Source organism: Crassostrea angulata, chromosome 3, assembly GCF_025612915.1.
Source record: "Crassostrea angulata isolate pt1a10 chromosome 3, ASM2561291v2, whole genome shotgun sequence".
Lineage (NCBI taxonomy): Eukaryota > Metazoa > Mollusca > Bivalvia > Ostreida > Ostreidae > Magallana > Magallana angulata.
In genome coordinates, this window is record NC_069113.1 from 32,406,853 (window position 1) to 32,428,150 (window position 21,298).

The following is a 21,298-nucleotide window of genomic DNA, read 5'->3' on the forward strand; positions in this document are numbered from 1 at the left end:
TCGTTTAATAAATTGCAGCAAAGCCAGTTAATATGCTCATGCATTCAAATCTAGAAATGAGCATTAAATTAGCATGTAAAAATTTCTGCAGTCTATTATGCTTTACAGAGAAATCTACTGAATGGAATAATCAATTTGACTTTCAGTTGGTTTAATTATTTCGTTAATTCTGTTTGGGGTCCCAAGATTTCTTTGATCTGCCATGTTCATTTATTGGCATTAAATTTCCTGTTTTCCATGTTTAACTCCTAGATGTGTTTGCACGCTTATCTCTATCCTTGAGTATGATTTGCCATTTTGATTTCATTTTTGTTCATTATATTTTTAACAGATAAACAGTAATTTGACCTTCAATAATATTAAAAGAAGCGCTCAAATAAAATCCTCAGACATGCGTTTCTCTAATTTTTTTAAGATCCTTTTTTGTTGTTGTTGATTAAGTCACGTACACTTGTTCATTTCATGGAATTTACCAATACCAAGATACATGCATTACATAGCAGTGATCTATAAGTCTGTTTTATCTTTGTTTTAGTTAAGCTCAAATGTTCAATTTACACAGAATATGGTTCACAATTTCTTAATTGAATTTCAATTTAATAATCCTAACTTTGAAATAGCCATGATGAGGTAAGAACGTTTTAACTTGATTTACCCACAGGGGCCAAGCCCGTTTTAACATTAATTTCAATGTAACCATAAATATGTATTCCAATAAAATACACTGTAAAAAACCCAGAAGATACAAAAAATGAGAAGAAAATATTGGTATTGATTTTATTTGACGATCAGGCTGCATCAAAATGTTTTTCTTTGCAGGTACAAAACAATTTGTACAACAGCCCACATTTACAACATGAATTCTTCATCAAGTAAAGTCATATAATAGTATACATTTTTGAGACCGTTTATCATATCACAAATCTTGCACACTTGTTATGGAACGATTATAAACTGAAAACAAAAAAGAAAGAAAAATCTGGGGGCAAGCAAGAAGCAGTAAGGGGTTTTTTTTCTTGTCAACTTATCTACAGTGTATGAAGAATTGCGGTAAAAATTTTCCCAATCAACGTCCTACTAAACTCTGGTGGAAAAACCAGAGGACCAAAATAAAACATTGACAATGATATCAGCATTGGCCAGGCTCAAATTATGCTTCATCATTCTAGCACATCTGCAATGCAATGCACTCTATAAAATTACAGTATTATGGCTTTATATCATATTGGAAAAGTATTAAAGGCAGAAAACACATTCAACGAGTACCAGTAAATCAGAGTACACGTGTATTAGCAGTACATTTGTATCCAAAAAAAAAATTTGACTTTCTACAACAAAATTTGTAAACCTTTTGATTTTTAATTCTTGTCAGTCTCCTTAAAAATACAACACCCCCCCCCCCCAAAAAAAAAAATATAAACATACCCTTTCCCAGAAAAGTGCAAAACAAAAATTGAGAGATACTTTTAATATTAATGTCATTAACAGAGATAAAGAATAAAAAAAAAATTTGATATCTAAATCAAAGATTCAGCCCAAACATTCTGACGATTTCATTCTTGCGTAATCATGGATTACATTTGTCATATTCCTGCGTGATCATGGATTACATTTTTTGTATTTTAGCATGATCATGGATTACATTTTCTCGTAACAGAGGAATGTAACGTCATCATTTGTTGGTAATCCAATGTATATCATATATATATCATAGTCATGGTATATAACAAATCCAAAAATCCGAAGTTACAATACTTACATGTTATGTACGTTTCAGTTCACAGTTGTGTCAATGGCATAATCTTAACTTTAAACAACTACATCAAAGCTTACAAGTTGCAAATTTATTTTTTCTTCTTTAAGAAAAAAACCAAAATATATGCAAGGCGTATTAAAATATATTGCATATTGAACTATATGCACAGTATATATATACAAAAATTTAAATTATCCAGGTATTTACAAATTCATGTATGCTTACAAATTTCATGTTTAATATATATACAGGTATAAGCTACCGGTACAACTTTTTGAGTACAAACTACATTACATCATTCATATTGGCTAATGCCCAGTCATTTCAAATTAAAATCTCAGTCATGTTTTTTTTTAGGAAAAAAAAACACATGCTCACGAGAACAGCCTAATGGTGTCAACTACCATCCATTTTTCAGCCTTTGCAATGTTTCATTAACTGTTCATCATTAATAAATTTCCTTAATTTTCAATTAATGTAAATATATGGCATCAAAAATAGCCCTTTTTAAAGGCTAAAACTGAGGAGATAGAGAATACGAAGCTGACTATATGCACACAGCACTAAAAGTGAGTTTTTGGTTGAAAATCTTTAAAAAGCCAGTAAAGAAATCATGAACGCCATTACTTGATAATATGGATTTCGAATATGGAAGCTTACAATGGTTAGTTTTTCTAATACTGTGGGCACTGAAATTTGTAAATCTACACGATATCATCTACAAATCATAAACTGTGTTCCGCTACTACATGACATGGTCGTTAATTCAAAGATAAACGTTGTAGATAATTCATTATAAATTCAATTGCTTTCTTAATCATCCCAGCGGAAAAAAGGGACATGTTTATTTCATGCAGTAATTTTTAAAATGGCACTATTTGCTGTATGTTTTTTCTCAACATAACCCTTAAAAAAATGGTATTCTCTCTCTCTTACATGACATCATTCTAAATTAATATTGACAAAAAATAATATTTCACTTGAAAAAATCAGCTACCGGTAATCAAAAATGTTTCTGTTAATTTTTTCACAGTTTATTTTTAACATGATATCATTCTAAATTATTATTGACAAAAAATAATATTTTGCTGGGAGAAATCAGCTAATCAAATATGTATTATGTTTCTGTTAATATTTTCACAGTTTATGTTTAGAAAAACAAAAAAAAAAAACCAAAACAAAACAATTTACAGTAAAAGCACAAACATAAGGAAAAGATCACAGTAGATAATCCATTCACTGGAACAATAATTGCAATGTGTCCACCATGACATAATATAATAAAATTGTAGACATTTAATTACATTTAACTGGTTTATGTAATGATTTCTAAAAGTATTCATGGTTTCAGAATTGCAAGGTTAACTATTGGTGTATGATTATGTAATATGTATTTTTGCATGTTACACAATATACCGCAACTCGTACATGCACACCCCAAGTACATGTAGCACAAGATGCATGTATTTGTCAATTTGTGACATAAAAAAGGTCTCAAAGACTTTGTAGCACAGTTTAAAGACTGGTTCAGATTCAAAAAATTAAAAAGCTTGGCATTATAATCACAAAAAATGTCTAGTATATACCCTGATGGTATCGTGAGCAACTTCTGAACTTTTACGAAGTAGGAATTAAAATGAGCTAGGTTCATTCAGAAGTTTGATTTTCCGTGTGTTCTGAACAAAAGTTGTTAATTTGGAGGCTGTACTCTTTATCCAGAATAGAAATTTTCTGAATCAGCAGGGATCTCCATCATGGCAACAAACGTCCTAAGAAATCAGAAGTTGTTTTCATGTCCGGCTAAAACGTACAGGTTGGACTCGACACTGGGGCTATCCGAGGGCCGACTTTCTAACAAAATAACCCTGCAAAAAAATATTTATTTTTAATTAGCACATTTTGATTCAATTTTAAGAGGGTTTGGCCATTAATTGACTGTATTGATCTCCTTTAAAATAGAGCTCTATATAAAAATATAGTAAAATACCCAAATTTAAAAATGTACAATTTATGGACTTTATCTCTTCTAAATACAGTAAAACACAGTTATTGTCAACACGCTTATAATGAATTGACACTTACAGCGCAGTGATTTCCATTCTCCGAGACTTTATTACATGTTGTAAACTTGACAGATATAAGAATTGCGCTTATAACGAAGTAAAATCAACCGTCCCTGGAACTTTGTTATAAGCGTGTTTTACTGTAATAGTTCATAGGTAAACAAAGCAAATCTGAAAGTTTTTGGTAGCTATATCTGATGGGTAATTTTTTGAGCCTCCTTAATGTAATCATTTGCTGTACAGCAGAATTTGTTGGCAATTTAAAATTTGTTGCTAAAATTTGTGGCATCATCCCAAACATAAAAAATATGCGATCACAAAAATTTTTGCAACAAATTGAGGAGGAAGGTGAAAGAGAAAGATTACACACGATGAATTATTTTGGTTTGAAATAAAATGTTGAATATTTGACATCCGTAGCTTATACTAACATAAGGTAATGAGACATGTTATTTGTTTGCCAGCTTGTTGATACATTTTCCAATAAATTATAAAATAAGTGAATAATTTATAGATACAATACAGAGTTATTTTTGCCCCGTTTTCTTTCACCCTTCCTCACTTTCTAATGGTCTAGCTGGCCCCGTTTTGAATTCGCCTAGAGGAAGTTGTGTTTACAGAAAATTAATATGAGACATTAGAATTCACCCAGTCTAATATTTGTCAGCTGACAACAAGCGTGAAAGGGGCAAAAACAAAAGGGAATCATATATCTGTATTAATGTTTAATTTAACATGCTTTAAATACATGTAAGATGTTATATTAAAAATTTCATTGATCTTGGATGGTAGCTTCCATCTTATTGGTTTTTTAATTATAAAATTTCTCTTTAAAAAAAACCCAAGAATCCTAGCATATTAAAAAGTCATAAAAATTGCATCCAAAAAATCAATATTTTGTACTCATGTCTGAAAAATAACCAATTTTTAAGCCCTACCCATGATATACATTTACTATAAATGTTTTTGATAACTTGAAATTACATGAATTTATAAACTATGCAAGAGACCTTGACAATTTATGATAGTTTAATATTCAAAGCTCAATCAATTGAGCTTTTGTGTTTTTTAACGACCATCCAAAAAATACAAAAGTGCAATTCATGTCTAAATTTTTTGTGGGACTTCCTTTCAATTTTGAGAAAAATGAAATGAGAAGTTTTCTACAGGGAGGAATAGACATTAAAACCTGTCAGTGATTCTTTTTCTCATGCAACTGTAACCTTTGAAGGAAGAAAAAATGTGAGTCATTGTTGATATGCATTACTTCTTCACTTGGCTCCAAGCACAATTAAGTATCAGTTCAGGGATGTAGTCAAAATAAAAATAAAAAGATGATTTCTTGCTGCTTTGACAAAAAAACTATGGTATTGTCATGAAATTGCCACGGCAATCCGTAAATACATCTGTCAATAAGATTTCATCAATATCATCAAAATTAAAAAAAAAAAGAGATGATTTCTTGCTGTTTTGACAATAAACCTATGGTATTGTCATGAAATTGCCATGGCAATCCGTAAATACATCAGTCAATTAGATTTCATCAATATTTAAAGCGGCTGAAAAACAGGAGCTTTAACAAATACTGTTGTCTGCTGCGATATTTGTTTATCTTTTAGGGGTGGAAGTGAGGATCATATTTCCTCATAACAATCAGAAATTTTGATAGCCCAATCCATCACAACCACAGCTGGACCAAAATATTCAGGAATAGGATGCCTATAAATTACACTCTGCCACTACTCTTTCGGAAGGTAAATGACCAAAAGAGAATGCATATGATAAAAATTTGATGAGGCCACCTGAGAAAGCAAACACTCAGGTGACCTTGATGAACAGCTGTTTTTCTCACATTGCCATGGCAACATTGTCAACGCATCTTCAGGAATGAGACACCTCGGCTGACATCAAACCGAGAAGAAGAATATGGTCTCTGGGGAAATTTCCTGATAAGCTGCACGTGTTATGCCAGTATCAAGAGGATTTTCTACTGGGATCTGTGATGCAGTAATCAGGAGTTGAAGAAGTGTGGGGGCCCAAGAGATGAGAATCTAGCATAAGATTACCTAATCTAACACCACCAGAATATCTGGCATGCACAGCTAATACCCACTCAATCAGAAACACACACAAAAAAAAATGACAAAGCTCCATTATCAAAAGTGGCCTGCATCAGGGCTTGCGGTTGCCATGGGTTACAATAATCACAATGACAAAGCTATACCAGGCCTGCATGTTTTCCGTTTTAATATTGCAGTATTCACAAAGGTAATGATGCAAATAGAAAAAAAAAAATTAGATTTGTAACTGTTAATTATTGTCTGTATTGATTGTGTGTGCAGAGAGAAGGATGCCTGATTCAGGATGCTTTAGGATCTGTTATGGTGACTTGCTTTCTCATTAAAGCACTTTTCTCCCATACATAATTATGAAAATAAAAACAATGTTGTCAACAGTTATTCTAAATTGCATCATGCCTTGTTAATAGGTTCAACAATGATTAAGCAGAAATAACAGAATCAACGTCTCCTAGGGGTTTCTGAGCTTATTGAAATTAATTTTTTTTTTTCAGTATTCATGACTTTAACAAGGCAATTCCACACAATATTAAAAATTAGCTCAGCATAAAAAAAGTTAAAACAGAAATTTCGTACAGAAATTAGAATTTGAAATCTTAAGCATTATGAAAGGGTTTTACATTTTTATTTTCATATTGGTTCAGCTATACAATTAATGCAAAAACTTCCTTTCTCAGATGATAATTCTAGTATTCCTGTGAAAACTGCATGTCTAAAAGTTAATGTGCATGAAGAAAATTGATCTGACAACATTTTCCTTTCCTCAAAGCAATGAATGTCTGCTTGGGGGGTAACTAAAGAGCATAAAACGATTACGGGGGTAAACGAATAAAACGATATTTGCCTCTTTTTTTTTCTTTATCAAAATAAAGTTAAATTAGCACCGAGATACTTCAATCATTAAAGGCTTAAAATTTTGGACAGTAGAAGTTGGTTACGTAACTTCAAAAACTTCAATTGCATGATCATAAATGATCAAAAGTTATTAAAACTAACACCTCAATAGCCATTTAAAGTCTTTTGATAGTGATTTGGTTTATTGAAGTTTAACCTTTCTAGGATCCCCAAAGTTCGACATCTTGGAGAATTATTAAAGCAATTGGCACCTCAAATCTCATATAACATACATCCTATCATTAACAATTATATTTCATGTAATTAGGATTTTTGAACTTCATAACCATTGCTTCTTTTTCTCTTGACAAGCTGAGACTACATTGGAACTCCATTAATGTCCGATTCCTCAATAACGACACAAACTTTTTTTGGGTGTAATTTATGTCTTCATTCTTTCGAAAATGCAGGGATGGTGCAGCACCAAAGAAAATGATCGTCTGATGGCCATTGTATTTTTTTTTTAAATTGCCTGTGATCTTCTCTCTCATTGTTGGGAATATGAATACTCAATACCCTTGTACTTAATTTATCTCTGTTGTGAATGATCCTGTAAACGGAGACTGCAGTGTGCAAATTAAAGGTTCTTTTCATCAATAGATAACAGACTGTTACTCCTAAATATTCATTAACTGTGTGCTTAGATCTACAGTCTCTCCAATACATCTTTTGTCTGCATTTTCAGAGGATCAAGATCAACAGAGTTATCTTTCTTTAGGGACAGGATCTAAAACAGCTTTTTTTTTAAAATTTAAACCCATTTCTGATTTCTTTTGCAATACATATCCACGTGCAAACTGTTTGTTTCTTTGTTTCCTAGAGAATCTTTGACTTCTCTAAGAGACGGACCTTCACAACACAGTACCACTGTGAAGCTTAATTGACTTGCATGGTCACTGAACTATGAGAATTTATCATCGGCAAACAGTTCAAAACGCAAGTGCACCATGGGACATAAGTTTTAAAACCCCCTCCTTAGGATGATCGATTTTCCATCATCCCATGATGGGGTTCAGACATGCGACACAGAGATTAGCTATTTCTGCCATGGGCTGGGGAACGGAATCTGACTCACACCCATCCCAAACAATTCTATCAATAATTAATATTGCTGATGATGCAAGACTGATTATGTGAACGTTGATCTAATGCAATAAATATTTAATCATTACATGTATTTGTTGTAGTTATCTGCTTCACATGTACATTACATTAACAAAATTTATTCTCGGCAAGAGGGGTTAAGTTGGAAGAGATTTTGACTTTTAGATAAACAAGCTTTTAGGGTGTGCAAATTCAGTGTTGATAGGAAAGAAATATTGATCAAGACTTATCACTGTCATTTATGACCAGGATTGGTTTGTTACTGATGATAGAAATTGTCTACAGAAGTTGATTTGGTCATGCAATCCGCTCAATGGAAATGCATATTATCTTTTTAAATTAAATGTTTCAATTTCTATTGGACTCTCAATAGTATAATATTAGTTTATATCAGAATGCGACTTAAGAACTTGTGATAAGTTCTGGCAGCTTCTGCCAACAATATTGACTTCCATTAATTTTGTTTATACCTCTTACCTAACATCCAAACAAATAATTAAAAATATTAGTGAGAGAAAACTTAATACTTTCACTTAACAGGCACTCTGAGAGAGAGAGAGAGAGAGAGAGAGAGAGAGAGAGAGAGAGAGAGAGAGAGAGAGAGAGAGGGGGCAACAGTTTACCTGTCAGAGCCAAGTAACCGGAAATTTCTTGTTCTATCACATATTTCTTGCGTGACCTGAATAAGAAAAATGTATTTGCATTTTGACATTCAAAACCATCAGAAAAGAAGCTAAATTTTTTTTTAAACCATTACAAAGATTGATGAGCTGTTATAGAAATACATGTACTTACTTCATTGGCCTTAAAGCTTCGACCTTGCATTCCGTGCTTGTGAAATGCTAAAACGCTGTCTTGTAAACATACTGCAAAATTAAAAAAATCATCCTCGATGTGACTTCCATACCTTTTATAGAACATGATATGACAGACATTGAAAAATTTAAAATCAAATTTAAGAAACTTTAACTTACCTAGTGATTCCACTTTGAAGTCAAAATGAAGTTCAGAAGACTGTTTTCTACTAGATTTTAATTTCCCTCTTAAGTTCACCACCCTCACAAAGTCTGGAACACACAGAATACAAGTAGCACATGTACATGAAATTCAATTTCTATTTTCTTTTATTCTTTCTTTTTTCGGGGGGGGGGGGGGGGGGGATTTGGGTGTTGTTTAAGCATTTACTGGAGGATTGTAAACATGTGAAATAAATCATATTCAAAATCAAATCAGGACAAAAACAATTTTTAGTGAGTAGGGTGGTGGGAGAAAGGGGGGAGGGGAGGGGAGGGGGAGGGGAAGGGAAGTAAGATTGAATTATACATTTAGTATCCAATAAAATAAGACCATGCAAATATACAAAATCTAGAATAAAAGTATTTAAACAACATGATCACATGACAATAAGGTATATCAAATGAATTTAATAAAATCATAATATAGTATAAAGGTTCACTCACTATCATAACAGACTAGAATGGTATCTTTCTCGAGTTGTGTGACATTCACTACTGGAAGAAGTTGATCTGAAACAACAACAAATTTTTTAAATAAAGTTATCATTATGATATTATCTTCAAATGTCAAAAACTATCAAATATTTGCTCATTCCTTCTCAATACCAAAATAAAAATATATAAATTTGGATTCCTTATTTTATACTTTCTCCAAGTTCTCAATTTTTTGGTTCACCTGTTTCGAATTGAATGGCAAGATTATGAAATCGCAAATACAAAACTTTTGATATAATGCCATTTAGTTTATAACTGTCAAGTAATAACTAGGGGTGCTTTCCATTTAATTGGTATCGCCGGATATGCCGGTGTTCGTTCGTTGGCGATGGCTGAAACGTGCGACGCCGGCGAGCAATTGTGGCAACACAATATACCGTTGCCGTTTAGGAAACAGTATGGCGTCGAGGCTATCATATTCTACAAAACCAGTATTTCCAAAACTACAATTTGTCCTACTACATTGAAATACATTAAAACTGCAAATTTCTAGATCAAATTTTAAGATGAGTATCAGTTTTAAGCTGCAATCGTCATCGTTAGATCTTTGTGACGTTGCCAACTGTTCCATGAACGTCACCGTTTCCGAATTACGTCGCTGGCGAGGCAACATTAATGGAAAGCGCCCTAAGATTTTTAATCTTCCAGTGGTTTTTCTCGCCATTTTATTCGTATATCAAAAACCTACTTCATCTAGGGATCTACAGTATGGATGATCAATAAGCACATTAGAGGAGAGGTAATCTTTAGACCTTGTTGCAAAACAGGTGCTCTTAACCTGAATAAACTCACCATTATCGTTTTGCTCAGTAAACCAGAGGGAACTGGAATTCAAGTTGATTATGTCAAACTTCAACTGGTTAATCTCCGTTGAGCTGGAAATTAAAACATTTAACAGCATTTAAAGTTAAAGTTTAAAGTTGCAGATCATTGTGCAAATTTTGAGGGATTTTTTTTTTAAGGAAAAAAAAACCAACAACAAAAATTTATGGAATTCTCTACCAAAATATACTTTTAATGGTTATTTTATTAGCAACTATTAGATTCAGTAAGAGTCTGAATTGGGAAACTTCTTACTTTAGAATTTGGTGAATGGTGAGAGTGTGAATTGATAAATATACAAGTGTGCACTGTGCACTATTTCCGCATTGTACTGTACGTACCTTTGCCGTACTCCCATACAGACCATGGGGTACTCTAACTCAGGGGATATGAACATTTCAAACACAGAGGGCTGAAGTGGGATGGAGTCCCAATCAAACGTCTGCAATAAAACCATAATATGATTTACTGATTTTTTATTTATTGTAAGATTTCAAAAGGGATGTTACTCAATTTCTATAATAAACTAATAATCAATATTTTGGGCATATTACTGTATAATAATCTTGTTTTTTGAATAGCAAATATTACAACGATTTGTCAAAAATAATTAAACAAAATGTCATTAAATCAAAATTGGATTTCCAAAACATCATTAAATCAAAAGTATTCATAGGCCTTGATCATTATTTCTAAAGATGATTTCACCCTACATCCATAAATATCTTTCATAATGATTATTAATAATAATTTACATGTCATTGAAGTTATTTCAAGATACAAGTAAGATTTACAAATGGGGTTGAACAGTATTTGTACTGCTCATGTCATTAAATACAGTAAGGTATTTTTGAATTACTGACCTTCAGAAGCATAAACTTGTTGAGGGGGTCGTACCACTGCATGAGGATAATGCCGTGGGGCAGGGCCCCACACAGATAGCGGTACCCGTTGTAGGGGTTCCTCCCCACACAGCACTGAGTGCACCCCTTTGTGTCTGGAACTTTTGTAGTGTGGTTAAACTTCCTGCAAAACAATCAAGCCTGAAGTCATTAAAATTCATAAATGGAAACTTCCTCCATTGACCATATAATACATGTACTAAATGCGTTGTAGATGGAACATATTTTGTTGACGAGATTACCTCTTGAGTATATATACTATCATATCTTATTATCATTGTTATCATTTATCGTAAGAGATGATATACATGTAGATTTAAGTGACTCTATATGGAGAGTGTAGTTAGGTCCTAACCCCTTTTAGCTGCCAAAAAAAAAAATAGAGTACAGGAACGTTGTAATAGTTATAAGCCTTAGAAATAATATTTTAAAAAGTCATAAATGATTTCATAACATCCCCAACCAATGGAACTGAAGTTAGCCTTTAGGATTGACATACAAGCAGCATTATAATTCTACTCTCGGTATTTCTTGTGCCTCATCACTGACCTTGGAATTAATTTCTCCGGAATTTTGTTCATGGGCAGTGACAGTCTATTAGCCTGCTTGCTATGGAGCATTTTCAAGTCATGTCTGAACAGACATGTTGTCTTCCCTGTAAATCAACAAAACACACCTCATTTTCAATCAATTTAGTACAAAAATACCGGTTAATTCCCTTTTTCTGACCTTGGAAATCAGGAACATGACAGGATTCTAACAAATTTCAAAATAAAAACTGTCAAAAAAATGTTTTTTGTCCATAAAGCAAATGAATGTTTTTACCGGTAACTGATGAAAAACATAATCTTTACAATCTATATAAATAAGTTCATAAATTCAATGTAAACTATAGCTGCACTCAATTTCTGCAAGATAGTTTAAAGAAAAATTGAAAAAAAAAAAAAAAAAAAAAAAAAACTAACCTGATAAAGTCATGAGAACATCTTTTATCACATATACCCAAATACATCTCCTTGCATGAAGCTGTCAAGTAAAAAAGAACAAAATCAAATAAGAATGTGGTACATTTTCATGTATAAGTGATAAACATTGCATATAGCCTTGAGCATGGATTTGATCTTGAAAGATAAATTAAATAAAGATCTTGAATAAATCACACAAAAATACTTGAAACGAAAACACAGATTTTTAAACATTTTCTGGGCCTGCCTATAGTTATATAGTCAAAACTCACCAGTTCCAGACTTGATTCATGTATCTCGTTCAGATTCAGAGTATATAATCCTTCATTGGCACCAATAAGAATGTGTTGATCTGAGGGCAGAGAGAAAATTAAATAAAAGTACAGACCATCTGATATAGAGAATTTTTGAAAGAGAGAATTATTTTCTACATTCCCTGATCCTGATAAAAGTTCATAGCAATTTCCATCCATAACTGCAGTTATGACATAAAGGGCCACATCTGACTGACTGTAGCTTTCATTTTCAATTTCATTTAAATCTTTGGCCATGAAAAACACCACTAACAGGTAATCCCATGCAACATAATGCTGACACACTAGTACCTACCTCTCGTGTCGGGGTGGACCCAGCTAGCTGTACAGTTAATCTGTAGAGGGCAACCATTGAACACTTTGGAGAAACACGCTCCCATCTACAAAGACAGAATTTCAATTAACTCTCTAAGCTGAAAGCAAAAGATTTATCATGATTGCTGAAAAACAGTTTTAATACTCATTACAGTCAGATTGAAATCAGATGTCTGAATTAGATATTTTCATGATTATAGGTTTCACAATTAGGTTATTGGGATTTTTTTTCCTTCAATTTTTTTGTACTAGTATTTCTTACCAGATGAGTAATTATTGTAATGCAGCATGTACCGTACACTACGTGTAAAGGGTGTGAATTCAGTTCAATAGCCTTCTGCTGTTTTATCACGATTTAATATGTAACGTATAATAACTCTGATATCTAACAAATCTACCTAAGATTAATCTACTAAGTATCTCTCAGATACAAATAAATTGGGGAGGCAGAGCATTACTTTCATTATCACATTATAAAGTTAAGCGGTTACGGTAATTATAATTTTGTGGGTGGGAGTATTACTGTATTTCTTTATATATTTCAGTGGTAGCTATAACTGTTTCACTTACATGTACTTTGGGAGTGGGAGGAAGTCCATTGCTGACTGGCCTGTCTGCTTTGTTCTGGAAAAAAAAAAATATCATATAGATCAACATATTCTGTCATCACAAAAGAAATACGCATATCTGGCGGCACATTTTATTTTAAATCTTTACTATGATGATAATCCTTTTCAACCAAGATATTCTGATATTTATCTAATAAAGTGTATGTGCATTCAAAAAATATGTATTTTATAATGTAAAGCATAATTCACACTGAAATTGGAAGTGGTTTGTGACAAGGTAATAAATAAAAGCAAGTGAATACATGTGAACCTTTTACTGGTGTAAACTTTGAAAAAAATTCAAAGCTGTGTATCACTGTATTCCATTTATGATATAAAATAACGGTGTTATGGTGATGAGCAAAGTATAAATATTTAAAGAGATATCATCAAGATATTTGAAGGAGAAAAGAAATATCATAATGATACATGTTACATGTATGTATGGTCATGTATAAGATAGGGAGTGTAATTTGTTCTCCTCTGAAACATGCTTCTGACACAGTATCATTGGAACCCAATGGCCAGTCTCAAAATAATGCATTTGCTATTGGGCAAACTTATAATGAATATCTTTCATAATCAAAATCTTGATATTAATTGATAAATTGGTTTTCCAAAATTACATTCACTTTTCTGCTTTAGACGTAAAGTTGATACTGCACAGTGCCAATCGTTCACTTGAAAGAAATCATCCCCGAATTGGCCAATGCATGGCCAGTAAGGTAATTTAAAACTGGCCTTATAATATGATTTTGATGATACAAATGAATGGAACTTATTAAACTTGAAACAGTTATGGTGCCTGTAATACATGTATTTGTAAAGAATGACTGACAATAGTTGGTACATGCAAGCTAGACTATATACCAGTAATTAGATGTACTTCTTTATATGCATCAAAGTCCCTCATGGCCATTTGTAACAAAATGCCACAATATAAACAATTCTCAATATAAACCATTCAATGCAAAGTATGGTTGATTTTCAGCCATTTGTGTAATGCATGTAGAGTGTATTAAAAGCAATGGCTGCATGATGATATGGTATTTACTAATCAACAACTACTGCATGATTGAAATGCAATCTTCTGAATGACTTGAATAGATAAACACGCCCACTCTTAGCATGCTCTATTAGTAAAACACCTCATCCACCAAAAGTTTGAAAATAAAAATTAAAAAAAAACGTGATGTGAAAAATGCTGAATGTACATATAAGCCAAGTGATATACCAAACCAAGCCTATAAGAAAAAACCACCCATACACCTAAAAACAAACTTACTTTCTTAGTACATGATTGTATTTAGGATTTAGAAACAAAACACTTCTTTTGAAGTGAACTATAACAATGTACTTCTTCTATATTATTCTCCATAAGGATTATATTTTTACTTGCATTCATCAATACTGGTCATATAAAGGTCACAGGGACAATATTAGGGATGCAAAAATCTCACATATTCTTGCATGCACAAAGATTTTTTTTTTTTTCTGCTCAATATTCCATAAGTAAAACCACATGGGAACAGTAACATATACCGGTAGGACCCGGGACAGACAAATAGATTTTTTACAGGACTTGCCATGACAAATTAAAATTACACGTCCGCATGAATAAGTTCCCGTCCATTTCAAATGTTTTAACTATAAAGGGTAAAATTGACGTAAGCTGATATTTCTAATCTTGCCAGTTAATGTTCCGCGGTCTTAATAAGTAAAACATCCTACGTTACTGTCCCCTTTGATTACAAATGTCAAAAAATTATATAATATGTCAATTCAACTTTCATGATCATTGAATTTCATGCACAAACAATTATAATCGAAGTTCGAAAAAAAGGGAGTTGAAATTGAATGCCATCATTCAAACGTATGCTGGTTGCTAATCAAAATACCTTAGTACAGTGTAACAAAGAAAGCAGAGAAAAAAACAAAGAACCTTCCCTCCAGCACTTACCTGATCAAAACTGAGAAGATTCTAAAATATTTTTATATAATGATAAAATGTAATCACTAAACTATCAAACCTAAAATGTTGTCCAGTACGACAAAACATCATATTTTTATAAATCTTCTATTTGCAAACTAATACACAAACTTAAAGTTGTTATAAAAATATGTTAAAAATAAATCTGTTACTATAGTTACCATATTACTGGCTCTGTCTTTTCTGCGAGGCACTGCTGGGGGTGGTTCTTCTGTGGCTCCACCACCGCCTGCCCCCGTCCCGAGATCTAGCACCCCGTTCTGTCGTTTGCTGAGTTTTGGCGGGAGTTCTGGCGGCTTGTCGTCTGCTTCCTTTGGCGGTCTAGCACCGGGGACAAGGGTGAGTTCTCTGTCCAATATGGCATCTAGGTCCGGACCGTGGTCATCAAATCTAGGACTACCATCATCCTCTGGCTTGTCGTCTTTCGGTAACTGTGGCAATGGCTACAGGTTACACAATAACAATTCTCATTTTGATATGACATATTTAGTCTTTTAATTGTGAGCATTTGAGGCAATTGTCAACAATATAGCTTTGCAGTTTAATCATCATGTTTATCAAATTTCTGAATTTTATTCTTACGTTTCGTTAGAAAATGCCCTTGTTTGTGACATCAATAAAATCAAACAAGAGTTTGGATTACAACAAATCTATTTAAACTTTGTAAGTATTATAATTCCAATAACAGTCAAAATAAGTGCAAAAGTAGATGCCAAGTGAATCTAATTTTTTAACCCCCCCCCCCCCCAAAAAAAAAAAATTAATCTACAGTCACAGTACATGTGTACCTACCTTTGGCAGTCTTGGCGGTGGTTTAATCTGTAATGTTGATCTGAAAATAAACCAAAAGTACCAGATGGTTCTCAGAAGTTTGGTAATCTCTCTCCACATCATACAAATATATTTGTTTCCGATCATAAATAAATGTCATGTGATGTCATCAATTTCAAAATGATACACGTATTAAAATTTTGAATTGCTTGCAATACATCCTGCATGCTCATAGATTAATATGACTCATAGCACTGAAGTATATTTTATGCTTATTACATATCTACATGTTTACGATTTATATATATTTAACACAAGTTTATTATGCAATCACAAATTAGATTGAACTGTGCTGGCTGAAACAAACAAGAGTGAATTAGTATTTTAAGTTTAATAGAAAAAGGAACTAATTAATCAAAAAACATTTCCCTCCAGTGGTTCTACACTACTGAAGGTCCATGAACAACTTTCTATTGAATTAACAGATGAAAAAGGATCAATTAAATCAGAACTTAGTTGACTATATTAGTATGTCCAGTAAGGTAGTCACTATTATAATAGTAATACATCCAAAAAAAATAAATTTTCCAAAAAATTGACTGGTGGGGCAAAAAAAACAACATTAAATCTTAAGGCCAGTGCAGAAATGTATTACAGTTTTCTGCTGGACTTGAGCAAGATAAATATTGGTGTATGCTATTTATAGAAAATAAGTTCACTAAATATAATTATCAGAGCTATAAATCTCGCTGAGTATTAAGGGCTCTTCAGATTTATAAACAGCTGACAGGAAATTCACGGAAGTTCCCCCTCACATATAATACATGAACATGCTTGTATGGAGCTATATACATTCCCCGTTTCAGTGGAGGTGACATAGTGAGACAAAGGGCAAGTTGTCCTTATCAAGTGTGTATTGATTTGTTTGACTTCCTTCTGTATAATGTGGTCCTTGACAAAAGAAATTGAGTAAAAAGAAAGTTATAGCCCTATTGTTTTTGTGATACAGGCAATAAACAAGGTGATTTTATGCACATTAAATGCATATTATTTTTTTACTGGCACATCTAAACTGTGGATTCTTGAAAGGAAGATAATTATCACCTCTTTCATACTTCATTTAATATTTAGTTTTAAAATATCGTAAATATTTGTTTAAATCATCCAAAAGTACATTTTCTACACAAAATCATGCATACAGAAGATACACAATGTAAAAAGCTTAAAACTTTCTACAAAAACAGAATTCAGGAAAATCTTGCAACCTGAAACACCCTGTACTATAGATCATTCAATAACTTCACAGATGAATTAGGGTAAAAAGAGTTCTATGTAAGTGACATTCCTTCTAATTGGTTGGTAGTAGTGGGAAGAGTTTATAACAACAGTTTTCATTGGCTTACTGTTCGGACAGTGGAATATCCTCGGCTGGAACTGACATTTGGTTCTCATGGCCCCTAAATAGTTTGTTATTACAAATTTAGAATATTTCTCTCTTATGTATGTACTGAAAATGTGGCACAATTACATACATTATCATAACAAAATACAAAATTTCAATGTGAATCATTAATGATCACAACTCTCTAATCTATACCATCAAATTTATTAATACATGTATCAGAAAATTTATTCACAAGAAAATGAAGCTAAGGAAATACAAAATCTACCCAACATCCATATTTAACTACCCAATCATGCACCATTCTGGAGATTTCCTTCCCTACAATCATGCTCTCAAGTGAATAACTTTTGCTATCAATGTTTCTTTTCAATGAAAAGTTTTAAGAACGAGGGCATATGATATTTTTTGTGCTGTTGATTTGGAGAAGGAAGGAGGCCAAATCTGTGCAGCATCTCTGAACAACAACAAGAAGCTGTGAATAACTTGAAAACTTTTATATAGTACATGTAAGCCTGAACACATCTCATTGCCAGGGAAACTCTGAAAACATAAAAATCATTAGTTATGAAGAATGAACGAAAAACTCTTAAAACCCCCTTTGAATGCAATGTACCGTTAACAACTTAAAAAAAAAAAAACAAGAAAAAAAAAATCATAAAAAACTATTTAAGCTGTTTGTAAGAAACAATTATATCTAATATGGGGCATAATTAAGTATCACAGTGCATTTATAGCATCAGTGCTTTTAAAAAAAAATAATATAATATTGAAAAAACTATGGCAGGAGAGGTAAATATTGATAATTCTGTACAAAGACAGACAGAAAAGCTACATGGAGGGACTAAAACTATACAAAAAAAGTCATATTCATGTATTGTATTTCCAAGTACAGTATTCCAGTTTGTGGAAGCTTAAAGCAGCAGTGCAGAATATTCTATTAAATAATAATTCTTTGGCTTTCTGGTTACATCTGAATATATATTTATCGTGTGTACACTGCAATTAAGCCTGGTTGTATAAAGTCAAGATGTTATATATACTGTACAATATAGGGTTCCATCCCACAGTTAAAATTAATAGCCACCAATGTGTATATGCCCCCCTAATCAATCATGCAAATATTCTATTTCAAATTGTTTATTTACAAAATTTTTTAGACAGATCTACAAATACTTCTGACATGATTATAAGGTTAAAATATTACCAATATCTAAACCTATATACCATCATGCTAATCTTCTATTATAGTAACAGAACAATTGAGAATATTTTATACTTCTATATCTAAAAGAATGTTCTAAAATGTCATTCCAGTATATACAACAATTATTATTGTTATACTTTCATGTTAAATACTGAAATCTGATTGGTTAAGACGCAGTTAATAATATTTACTATTACCCTCAGCGTTAGCAACGCACTTGGCAACGGGTAACATTAAAAAATGTTACATGCGCGAAAATTATGCGCGTACGGTTCGCTGTAGAATTCACGTTATTCCTATATAAAAGCAGTAAAATTTTCTTAAAAATTTAAAAAAAGACATTCAGTATAACAAAATAAATAGTGCCTGTTTGGGAGGATAACAGTTGAAATTGACACCCCTCGAAAACCATTGTCAACCTCCGCTTCGCGTCGGTTGACAATGGTTTTCTCGGGGTGTCAATTTCAACTGTTACCCTCCCAAACAGGCACTATTTATATATTACTGGTATAACAAACAAAAACATTTTTGCAAGTGTCTTACTATCAGGTACTTAAAATGATTTTTGACAATACTTAATTTCTATAATACCCAACCACCATTATTTTGACAGCTTTTCAATGTTTATTCTGAAAAACAGGATTTCAGTCTTCTTGTTATTCTGAATTAACACCATGAATAAGCTATATAACCTAAAACACATAATTATGGATTAATGAAGCTCCCTTTCCTTATACTACACAACTGTTACTACAAACTACCGGTATTATCAACACGTATTAATCACCCTCCCAAAATTTACATAAATGTCTGCTGATCGACACAGGGGTTAGAGTAAAAAAAAATAAAAATGAAATGGCATGAGATGATGAAAACACATCAAGGCTACAAACAGATACAAACTAGATCAGCAGGCATGGATGGTTGCTGGGTTTTTACCTCTGAATGAGTTCCTCATTCACAGAATCCAAGAGACCCCTAAATAAAGATAGAGCCAAGCTCATCAGCTTACATTGTTGTCTGATTCAATTAAATATTGGTACTAGTGTTGTAGGTCACCCTACCAATATTGGTGTACATATAATATGTTGTTGTCCCACATTGACAATTTATCCGTGAAAATGGAATAAAAGAAAACATCTATTAAAGTTTTCTTAGGGCAAGGAAAAGGCAACTTTCATGTTCTTAAGAGTTATTTCCCTTTGTTAATTTCCCATTATCCTCTGTAAGATAGCAGTATATATACAATGTACTTTTAAGCCTTCAAATATTACTTTTTAGGTTTGTTACTGACTGTTTACAGAAAGGATTTGTGGGGTCAGTGAAGTCTACAGAAGGCGAGGCTAAGCCGAACCTTCTATGGATTTTACCTGTCCCACAAATTTCTGTAAACAGTCAGTAACAAACCTAGTAAGTGTTTTGTTTTGTCGAGGACCTAAAGTTTTATATGTAAATAAATGTTTGTGTAAGAAATCAGTTCAAATAATGTTACATCTGCCATGTTGCTGTATAAATTTTGACGCTCGCTGTTTAAAGAAATTTGTAAGGCAATCACGTGACGCGTTTCATCGAACTATGCCAAGAAATTCTAGTCTGAGGCAAAACATGTTTTTAAGATTGTGCTATTCTTCTACTGCCATTGAATGGGGCAACTGTGCATACATTTTTTTATCAATTTAATGCATTACCATAAAAAGAAGAAATTTGTCTAATCTTCACCAATTGACCCCAGATTTACTACTAACAAAGGGAAATAACTTTTGCCTATGAATTAAAATTATTTTATTCTATACATTAATTATTGCCTAATACACATATTTAGAGTCATTTAATGAGTTCACAAAGTTACTATGTTATGTATTAGAACATCAATTATTTCTAATGTTCAAACAATGATCAGGAATATTAAAAATCAAAATCTATATTAAGTGACCTACAAAAAAAATGTAAAGAGTCAAAATCATGACAGTAACATGCAACTTTTAAGACTTTTGAGAAAAAACAGACACATTTTCTTCTAAAAGCAACAAGGCAGAATTATTGACTGAAAGAGTTCATCACTTTTTTTCAGTAAAAGGGTAATTAAAGCACTTAGTGATACTGAAATAATAGTTTTTAAAAGTAGTTTGATAGCATCCACGCATATAGGGCAATTCAATCATTAACTTTGAAGGTTAAACTGTAAAATTACATGTAAATAGGGTCCGGTTCATACTTCCTTCTTGGTGACCTGAAGTCAATGAGAAGATCAAATTATAAACTCCTACATTCAGATAAGAGAACTTAAAAGGGCTTGATGGTTGTAGCCATATATAGACTAAATTGATCTCCTTTAAAAGAGATCTATATAAGAATATAGAAAACTATCCAAACTTGAAAGGTGAAATGTATAGATATTTTCTATACTAAATAATTGAGAATATTTGCAGTTACATACATATTCATAGTACCATACTGCATTTTATGAACTTCAATGTACTAATTGATTTCTACCCTTCAACTTTTAAAATACATGTGCCTTTGATTTCCTATAGACTTGTGAAATTTCTATGTTAAAATCCAAAGTAAAAAAATCTTTTATTGAATTTTACTTGAA

General features: G+C 32.3%; 1 protein-coding gene across 9 annotated transcripts in view; it reads right to left on the bottom strand.

Moving 5' to 3' along the window:
• Nucleotides 1-763: 763 nt before the first annotated feature.
• Nucleotides 764-21,298, bottom strand: part of LOC128176035 (mitogen-activated protein kinase kinase kinase kinase 3-like) — a 28,998-nt gene continuing 8,463 nt past the window's right edge. The window contains exons 15-33 of one of the 9 annotated variants that reach the window (XM_052842036.1): nt 20,894-20,932; nt 19,642-19,680; nt 17,497-17,550; nt 16,115-16,154; nt 15,484-15,765; nt 15,293-15,313; nt 13,295-13,348; nt 12,705-12,789; nt 12,368-12,447; nt 12,096-12,156; nt 11,680-11,785; nt 11,092-11,254; nt 10,570-10,670; nt 10,199-10,281; nt 9,356-9,421; nt 8,870-8,962; nt 8,691-8,761; nt 8,519-8,574; nt 764-3,621 (exon numbers count right to left, since the gene is read on the bottom strand). In XM_052842036.1, coding sequence (XP_052697996.1) covers nt 3,534-3,621; nt 8,519-8,574; nt 8,691-8,761; nt 8,870-8,962; nt 9,356-9,421; nt 10,199-10,281; nt 10,570-10,670; nt 11,092-11,254; nt 11,680-11,785; nt 12,096-12,156; nt 12,368-12,447; nt 12,705-12,789; nt 13,295-13,348; nt 15,293-15,313; nt 15,484-15,765; nt 16,115-16,154; nt 17,497-17,550; nt 19,642-19,680; nt 20,894-20,932 — 1,582 coding nt within the window. In that variant the 3' untranslated portion in view covers nt 764-3,533. The remainder of the gene's footprint in view (nt 3,622-8,518; nt 8,575-8,690; nt 8,762-8,869; nt 8,963-9,355; nt 9,422-10,198; nt 10,282-10,569; nt 10,671-11,091; nt 11,255-11,679; nt 11,786-12,095; nt 12,157-12,367; nt 12,448-12,704; nt 12,790-13,294; nt 13,349-15,292; nt 15,314-15,483; nt 15,766-16,114; nt 16,155-17,496; nt 17,551-19,641; nt 19,681-20,893; nt 20,933-21,298) is intronic. The other 8 variants (XM_052842039.1, XM_052842040.1, XM_052842041.1 and 5 more) reach the window with 8 other exon arrangements.